The sequence below is a fragment of the Suillus subalutaceus genome, assembly GCF_016647625.1.
Source record: "Suillus subalutaceus strain FC151 chromosome Unknown DFJ58scaffold_94, whole genome shotgun sequence".
Taxonomy (NCBI): domain Eukaryota; kingdom Fungi; phylum Basidiomycota; class Agaricomycetes; order Boletales; family Suillaceae; genus Suillus; species Suillus subalutaceus.
Genome location: NW_024540343.1, coordinates 1362 through 10731, shown reverse-complemented (window position 1 = coordinate 10731; position 9370 = coordinate 1362). Strand labels below are relative to the sequence as shown.

General features: G+C 47.6%; 3 protein-coding genes across 3 annotated transcripts; 2 read left to right on the top strand and 1 right to left on the bottom strand.

The window, feature by feature from the left end:
- Positions 1-333: 333 nt before the first annotated feature.
- On the top strand, positions 334-3077 carry DFJ58DRAFT_730744 (WD40-repeat-containing domain protein; the record flags this gene model as incomplete). Its single annotated transcript, XM_041385937.1, has 16 exons — positions 334-1291; positions 1344-1429; positions 1487-1547; positions 1611-1673; positions 1724-1761; positions 1817-1867; positions 1953-1989; positions 2042-2098; positions 2158-2429; positions 2485-2556; positions 2610-2628; positions 2678-2723; positions 2774-2810; positions 2859-2924; positions 2979-2999; positions 3051-3077. 16 exons carry the CDS (start codon positions 334-336, stop codon positions 3075-3077), a joined length of 1911 nt encoding a protein of 636 aa, XP_041241128.1.
- A 2268-nt stretch (positions 3078-5345) lies between these two features.
- DFJ58DRAFT_843666 (uncharacterized protein) lies at positions 5346-5874 on the top strand (the record flags this gene model as incomplete). The annotated part of the gene is made up of 3 exons (XM_041392998.1): positions 5346-5381; positions 5432-5665; positions 5719-5874. The coding sequence occupies 3 exons, from the start codon at positions 5346-5348 to the stop codon at positions 5872-5874; spliced, it is 426 nt and encodes a 141-aa protein (XP_041241127.1).
- A 536-nt stretch (positions 5875-6410) lies between these two features.
- On the bottom strand, positions 6411-8105 carry DFJ58DRAFT_800324 (uncharacterized protein; the record flags this gene model as incomplete). Its single annotated transcript, XM_041390812.1, has 12 exons — positions 6411-6656; positions 6711-6770; positions 6875-6917; positions 6968-6992; positions 7041-7183; positions 7241-7330; positions 7377-7459; positions 7515-7567; positions 7680-7734; positions 7783-7832; positions 7883-7955; positions 8020-8105. 12 exons carry the CDS (start codon positions 8103-8105, stop codon positions 6590-6592), a joined length of 828 nt encoding a protein of 275 aa, XP_041241126.1. The 3' UTR covers positions 6411-6589.
- Between the last annotated feature and the right edge of the window lie 1265 nt (positions 8106-9370).

The window sequence follows — 9370 nt, the reverse complement described above, 5'->3', positions numbered from 1 at the left end:
ACAAAAAAAATGACTCGTACCTTTCCGACAATGTTTGCGGGGTCTCGGACGGAACAAAACTTTGATCCCGCGGAAGCAATTCGTGTGACTCCCTGTGTTCCACCTGACATGGTACCAAATAACGTCGGTGCAGTTTCCCACCTGTTGGGAGCCGATCTACTTCGGACAGGTCAATACCCAGCTGCCAGTGCTTCAGGCCTCAGGTTGAAGGAGCACACAATCAAGCTCCAGCAAAATGTCGGAAGTCATTCCAATCACCACACCCATTCGAGTATACCAAGAAGACCCTGAAGGAATAATAAAGACTGTCGCAGTCTTCCCCATAGACGACGCATGGTGACTGGATCGGGTACAACGCTGCGTCTGTGGGACTTGAAGGGCATGATTGTGTTGAAGGAAATGGAAGGGCATCGCAGCAACGTGCACACAGTTGCGGTATCACGAGATGGACGGTTGATAGCCAGCGGTGATCGGGAGGGAAAGCTCATCGCCTGGCACGGAAAAACAGGCGAACCTCTTACTCAATCCTATGAATGCATCGATGCCCACTCAAAATGCATTTGCTCCCTGGACTTTTCTCCAGATTGTACAATGATGGCAAGCGGCTCATTCGACCAGACGATAAAACTGTGGAGTACGACAACATGGCAGGTACAAGGAGATCCAATCCAATGTGGTGCCTTGGTCTGCTGCGTTCGGTATTCGCCGTCTGGAGAATTTCTTGCCATCGCGATAGACCACGATATCTCAATTTACAATTCAAGCACGAGGGAATCCGTTGCAAACCTAAAGGGTCCCATGTCATCCAACGTTGCAAACCTGAAGGGTTCCACGTCATCCAACGTTTCACTCGTGTGGACGCCCGATAGTACCTGCCTTCTCTCAGCGGGCGATCATCGCGATCCCACCATACGAGAGTGGGATGCATCAACCTGGACACAGGTTGGGGATCCCTGGACGGGCCACACTGAGGGTATCACTGCCATTGCTGTTAACTTTGGTGGCACTATGATTGCCTCCGCATCGCGTGACAACCATGTCCACCTCTGGCAGCTCTCCGATCGACGAACCATAGCCATATTTAAGCACTCCGACAGCGTGAACTGTGTCACTTTCTTTATGGATGGCAAGCACATCCTCAGTGGTGGTGATGATCAGAAGATATCAGAGTGGCGAGCAGAAGTACGCCCGTGTAGGGCACTTATTGTTGCTGTGGATAAAGTGACTGGTTTCCCCAATCTGCCCCGAGCACACGTGGATGCTCTCAGAATGAGAGACTTCCTCGTCAAGTGTACGCACATTTCATGATTGATATTTCATGATTTATCAATACTTCACTGCAGCTCGTGACTACCTACCTGAAAACATCACAATCATGATGCATCACAAGAGTATTTCCCCGAAACTTTATCCCAGTAGAGCGAATATAGTAAGCATCCTAATCCTGATATTAGTATGCTCTAGCATCTCTGATCATAGAATGTAGCTGCGTGAGATTGACTTGATGGTCCGATGTACATCACCACACGACCACTTATTCTTCTACTGTCAGTAAGGCCTTGTATTGGTGTGACACCAGTGTATCATTTCGAGCGCTAACTTTCCTTTAGACACTGGACATGGAGACCAGGTTACTTGCAAGCATAACACCGAAAGCGATGGTAAAGATGAAGGTAGTGTCAAACCCTCGTTTCTTGAATGCGTGTTAATCTATTGGATGTAGCTATAATCACCTATACTGGCAAGCACATCATTGATAATGTAAGCTCCGGCTTGTGGGTTGTCAACCAGTTCGTGACCCTGAACGACCCTCAAGGTGTTGAAGAAACACCTCGTTGATCCATTACCTTCTGGTGCCAAGCTTTTCGTGCGTGTTCTGATTTGATTTATTATGATCATGATCATTGTTATCGAAGTTGTACCTAGTCCTAACGATGTCGTTCTGTAAACAGGCTTTATGGGATTGTACCCACTCTCACACTATATTGGGTATGTAGGTCTACAATTCGGGTTCGTTTCCGTACTCATCCAATTGTCAAAGATTTGGAGCATTATGAGTGTAACGAGTTACTGTCGGCGCCCTTCAAAGTCCTGTCAGGTGATGGTTATTCTCGATCGTGTGCTCGAGCTAATGTTGATGACTCTAGCTTTGGGAAGGAAAACTAAAGGCTTTGGCAAGTGTTTCCGATCACTCTGTTGATTATTACCTGAATATTCGCCGTGCAGGCGAAAGCCCTAGCGCCAGCTTTTTGAAGGACAGCTCCGATGATCAGTCTTCGATAAACGATGACCCTCAAACAAGATTTGGGTCGTTGACAACTGACAACATGGGTCTTGGGCCTAGAGCATATTCCCCTGATACTTACCTGCCTAAATGCACTCTTGACTGTCCTCTGAAACTCCCAGAAGAGCGGGTCAAGCCCCACGTCGTGCGTGTTTCTCTTATTGATATCTTCGTCAAAATTTGAACTGGATGACCCCAAGGTTTCGTTGTCCGCATGCAGGGATGATGAGCTGGCATATGATGACAATGCCACAGGTGAAACTCTAACGAAGGTACAATACAAGATTCAAACATGACATTTCTGGTCTGACTGAAGGTGGCCCAGTTTTTTATTGACTATCTCGGTGAGAAGCATATTTAGAGAACCGAATGCTCCCAACTTATTCTTCGTAGAACGCAATCCTGAGGCTTCATATCACGATCTACTCTCCTACATACGGTGGGTGACACTTGTGTCTCTCATTCGAGGAGCTGACGCGCTCTGCACAGGCACAAGGTTGACGGAATAACTCTGAGACGAACACAGGTGAGAATAACGATACGTGAGACAAATCACCAGTCACATCATCTTCAGGCACTGTCGAAATATAAAGTCGGAAAGGAGAATAAAGACAGCAACCTGTCCTCTCAGCGGCCTTCGGTGCGTTCGACATAGCCCAGTGAAGTTCGTCACACTAAGGTTTTTTTCGTGCAGTATTCGAGTCACTATCGCCTGGTAAGTGTAAAACGTGGATTGTGTGTTGAGTGGTATGCTTATGTGGTTCAGGATATGTTGCAGATGGTTGATTTATGAAGCATACGCTGAAGGGGAACCTCTTCTGATTGAAGCTTAACATTCACTTTATTGACTGCTGATAACTGGCGATGACCTACTTTTGGGGAGACTAGGCTTTACTAGTGGTAAATTGGGACCCGTTCCTGTGTCTTAAAGACAAATCGAAAGACGTGTAAAGCACTAGTTTTGTATTCTCGTCCCTTGCTGGAAACACTAGGTCAAATACTTATAGCAGCAGTCACAAGGGCTCTGGGATTTCACTAATACACATAATAATCGGGGAGAGGAAAGTGCACAAATACCAGATTACAAGCATTATCGGATGGTTGTACTAATCATATGTGCCCTTTCAGCCAGCATACTCAAAGACCGTCAAGGATTCCAAAATGCTGCGACCGCTTGGATGAGGAGTATTCGTGTGCTTTGCATATAAAGTAGCAGGGGAAGTAAAACTGTCGAACTAAATATGATACCCATCCGATCTTGGAAGTCTAGAGGATGGACCAGGCGACGGGACAGTGAGCAATGTATCAGAGACCCAACGTCGTGAAAGATAGGCGAGAAACGAGCAGGGGAAGAACGTTCGCCAGATCGTTCAGGTTCCATGGTGATGTGTTGGAGTAGCACTCCCACATGAGAAGCAGGACATAATCAACCTGGGCCCGCACTGGGTTTAGTCTAACAGTTGAGGTGCCGATGCCATCCGGCCGGGATTGTTAGGCAGACACATTGAAGGTGAGTTGAGAAGTAACAAGCGCACTTTATCTGGTTCAGCGCGGAAAGCTGCGGCGATACAAGTTGGAACCATGTACAGAGGTGCATGACGACGTCCAGTGGTCGAGTAAGACACGTAATATGATAACTTGACTGTGGTCTTGGCAAGAAAAGAGGTTCTGGGAAGAACTGCCTCGTGTCCTGAGCGTCTAACAGGGGCCCGAGGCGAGTTATCATTATTGACACAATGCCGACACGAAAACAAACGCACAGTACATGCACTTCAGCAGCATAAGCAAGAAAAACACGGGTCATAATTACAGCAAGTCTACCTGAATCGACCGTGCTGAATACCATCCACTTCTACCCGAATGGCTGAAGAAACAGTGCAGCCCATCATTCCAATCACCACGCCCGTTCGAGCATTTGAAAATGAAGAAAATGACAAGGAATTCATATCAACAGTCGCGGTCTTCCCCGATGGACGGCGTATGGTGACGGGCTCGGGAGATAATACGCTTCGTCTGTGGAACATGAAGGACAGCGTTGTGTTGAAGAAAATGGAGGGGCATCGTCGTGGGGTGGAGACCGTTGCGGTATCAGGGAATGGGAAATTGATAGCAAGCGGTGATATCTGCGGAGAGCTCATCGCCTGGGATGGTCAGAGCGGTGAATCTGTCACCCAAGCACTCGAAGCCCACTCTTGGTCGATCTACTCGCTGGACTTTTCTCCAGACGGAGCAGTCCTAGCGACAGGTTCATCAGACGAAACGACGAAGCTTTGGAACACGGAAACGTGGGAGCTGCAAGGGGAACTAATCCCTTGCGCTGATCGTGTCTACTGCGTTCGGTATTCGCCGTCTGGTAAACTTCTTGCCATCGCGACAGACCTTCAAATCCAAATATGCAATCCAGACACAGGGGAGTGCATCTCAAACTTTGACGGTCACGCAGTCGGTCTACCAAATGGTTTACCGAGGAACATTTCCCTCGCGTGGACGCCCGATAGCACACGCCTCCTCTCAGCAGGCGATGTGGATGATCCCACCATACGGGAGTGGGATCCATCAAAAGGGAAGCAAGTCGGTCATCCATGGACCGGCCACACTAGCATCATCAATGCAATTGTTGTGAATTCCGCTGGAACTCTCGTCGTATCCGCATGTGGTGATAATCATGTGCGCCTCTGGCGACTCTCAGATCGACGAACCATTGCCATCTTCCAGCACTCTAACTGGGTATACTGTGCCGCCTTCTCTACGGATGGTAAGCATATTCTCAGTGGAGGTCAGGATAAGCAGATCTTGGAGTGGGAAGTACCTGATGACGCGCTGAGAGAACAAGTAAGTTCGCGTTGTTTTTGAGTCCCTTTGTCCTCTCATCTTGTGCTAGGATAGTGCACGCAATATCCCGAATGTACGCTTCTTTTTCTCCTTCAGACCCCCTTACTCACTAGCATTGTATCGCATGACCACCCAATGACCAGGTATTTCATATATGCAATCCCTCTCTTTATCCTTTTCACTACTGACGGTTACACAGGCAGAAATTTCTGACCAGGATCATGACTATATGCAAGATAATGAATTCTTCCGGGGAAACAATGAAGTACGTGCAATAGCGTATGTTTCATATCTCACTCACATCATTCGTTGCAGTATCGCCATATTTCCCAACCACAACCCCGGCAGCGCTTTGCGTTCCTTAAAAGACTCAGGCTCGCTGTCGCGAATACCGCTCGTCCAAGTGCTCCACCTGCGCAGCCCACTACCCTATCCTCCACCAGCGCTCCAATCACCTTCAATACCCGCCTACAACGCCTACTACCCAGGCGGCACGCTCTCCATACAGCACCGCCTATCGTCGATGTTGCTTACGCGAAGGGTAAAGAGGTGCGCCCGATTGATTTATCGCTGTTCATTCTGTTTCATGTGTAAATTTACAGCGCAACGCTGCAGCGGATGATCCTGGCCCTGACAAGGACGTGGTACCTTATGAATATCTCGATGAGGAGCCTGAATCACAACAGCAGGCTACTTCTGTAGCAGTCCAGGCTAACTCGGGAGAACATGGGAGTGGCCGGTCGTGTTTCTGCTTCTAGATCGTGCTGGGTGTCCCAATGTGGATTTGTGTCATTGTATTATCTAATATCCACACATGCTCAGCTCTTAAGGCGATAGTTATGTTGTATATGGAAATCAGTGACTAGTGCGTTATCAACAAACTACATTCTTCTCCACTTCCTGTGTAAAAATGATCAGGGGAGATGTAGTGGTGTTCTATAACGGGAACGAGTCATTTTATTATATAGATGACCTTCCACCCTCGAGACTCAGGACCCCTGGGAAGGTCACTGTTGTCCTATTGTCTCAGAGTCCCTTCATGTCTGAACAACACGGACATATGCGTGCTACATTTTGTAGTTATAAATGAAAGCGCACCGGTAACCGTAGAGGGACAAAAGTCTGCCAAGTGCTTTGCTGGCTTAAAAGGATTACGCGAATGTTCGCTTCAAGTTGGATGTCCAGTCTGCATACGCTATCGTTTACCCCTCCACAAGATCTAATCATGCATGAAGGCTCCATCAAACCTGCGAGCGCTGGCATATCGAAAATTCGAGTCTTGCATTATGGAGACAAGATAGACAAGTTTAGGGTGCACCGCCGTACGTCGAAGGCGAAATACGAATCCTCATGAAACTAGGGACGATGCAGTACTTGAGGTGATTCTAAACAAATACGCTCTTAGGCCTCAGCCACGGACGGGAACCTGAACGCACAATGAACCACCGTACACGCATCTCAAACAAAGAACTTTTACCATGGCGCCGCGACGGCGACGTCAGTCGTCAGAGGATGCACTTTAGCCGACGAGGTGCTGTCGCTGTTTGTCACAAATGAGATTGGTGAAACATACAGATGGAAAAAAAGGAAAAACCTTTCATAACTGGATGAAGGACGGAGAAGCGAGAGGACTACTTGGTTAGATGCAATCGTGCTGCAAATGAAAGTAGGTCATGCGTCTAAATCAGAAGTCGTAACGAGAGTCCTGACCAGATGCACGCCGCTTTTGGAAGGTCAGCAACATGAACTCAGTGAAACCATGTGCACATACCAGGCGTTCCGAAAATAACATTCATAATAACTGACGACACGGACTGAGTAGGCGTTTGCAATGCAGCGAAACAGTCTTACAATTCAGGTTCAAACGATTCAAGCCCTACAAAGTTTAGTCTGCGACCACCCTGTCTCACAAGAAGGAACACACCAGTAGGATAAGGTTCGCTAGAAAATTGATGATGAAATACACCACCCCTTGTTTCACGAGCGTCTTCCATAGCGTAGAAGACGATGGCATCCTCAAAAGTCCAATAACGGTAAAGACCAAAAGTGCCAAATCATACAGCATGCCTGCACCCGAGGTACTGATCACCGCGTATCCATTGATCATAAATGCAACATGCGTACCATATATGACCACCGCACTAGCATATACGGGATTCACAAATGAGATCATGCACACCCCGTTTATAGTGGATGCACGAGCGGTTGCCAGGACTACAAATAGTCAAATCAGTCAAACTAGAGGGTAGCAAATACGCACAGAGAGCGAGCAATGTCCAATGACCTAGTGAGAAGAAGACTAGCAAAAGGCGCAGCAGGTCACTGGTCTTCCAAATCAGCCACCTGCACATATATATCATGAGATCGAGTATAGTACGAGAGATAAATATGGGCGTGCGTTCTGATCGCCAGGTTTGTTGTAGAGCAGCCGACGGCGACGTTTGTCCAGAACTAGATGATATGAAGGTAAATCAGCAACCCAGTAGGTGCTCCTGTACTCACTATGATCATAAAAATCATCCCTAAATAGAGGTAAGTCTCATCGACGAAGATCAAATTCTACAAAACACTCACTCTGACAATCAACGATTGTATAGAAGGGACTACATTGCGTCGCCCTGACATGTGATGTCAGTACGCTTGTCGTTTTCTCTCTGTTGGCTCACTGTAAAATGACCGCAATCAAGAAGCTAAATCTGGCGGTAATGTACGAGAGCTGGGTATGTGTAAGTGGCAAGCGTCCGACGCTTCCTTAAGAATGCGCACCAAAGGCCATCGAAATGGAAGTTGCCTTCGAAGTAGTGCTATCTCCACGTGTGAGGACCGTATATACTCCCAGCTACAGACGCAGACGCAGGCTAATTGGTACCGCATTTAATAGCATTACAACGCCCAGCACTCACCCGTATAAACCAAGGATAGCATACAACAATTGTACTGCAAGTATCCCCAATTTCGCTTCGAGGTCAGGATCGTTCCAGTCCACCATAATGAGAATTGGGTAGATTAGATGTGATAGATGTACGTTTAGTGCGTTGCGGGAATGACACCTTGTCGACTAGAAAATTTCCCGCTTATTAGGACGACGAGCGGAGTGAGTAGATACATACACCGAGTCTCCCACATCAACGTTTTCAACCCTGTGGTTCGGCGGTAGCCAATCATAATGCTACAAACACTCAGCATACCCATGTCTCCACACTTGCGAACCTTAAGCTTCGCCTACCTCGGCCTTGGCGCATTAGACCACAATAAATGCGTGTTAGTTGGAGGTCAAATATGTATAATACGGTCACACCTGGATTTGCCTCCGTAAGTGCCGTATACCGTGTATTCGTACGAGCAGCCTGTGCAACTAGTGGCAGAGCGTCTTGGTAGAAACACCTACATCCCAGCTTGAGCGTCAAAGGCAGGGTCAATGCAAAAAATAACACCAGTTTGTTAAAACTCACAGGCAACTGTGGATTTTTTATCACTTAAAGGCAAGTAGCTGGGGTTGCACTGCATCGTGGCACAGAGGGGGGTTTTAATAACGTGAATAGGGATGTCGTAACATTCACACACGTAGATCATGACGTTGACTTGACATTATACCCAGGGTAGACGTGGATTGGCACGCCTCAATGACTCACTTACAGCTATGGTGCCGATCACTTAGAGACCACTACTTATGTGCAGTGGCCAAATTGACATATATGTTAAACCCACTCCGTTCGGGAACTCGAATCTGGCTAAGTTTCGACGAGATTTTGAACTTCGAACTTAAGTAAGCTCGGAGTTTGAATTCTGCACTGTCACGCTACAGACTCGAGGATCTGAGCACGTCGCACACCGCACACCGCACGCTGCAGAGCTCATTGTACAATAATACCAACAGTATGCTTTCGCGTCTTTGGCACCACCAGGACGACGCTACTAATTCCGATGACACGGGTGATCAGTCAGATGATAGAGATGTGGAAGATGATAGAGATGATGAGGGGGATCCAAATGACACAGAGAAGGGAGATCTAAAACGCCTGCAACAAATCATCAATGTGTTTCAGAACCTGATGGTATCGGCCACTGGAGTGGTTGACATCGCAGTGGACACCTATAACTCCTACATACAAACCCACTATGAGAAAGAACCATACCATACCTCGGCGCTATCGGGGATCGCTTGGGTCAACGAGCTCCTTACTGGCCACCCTGAACATGTGCGATGCGAGCTTGGCGTCCGCTGCCATGTTTTCTTTGTATTATTGAATGTGC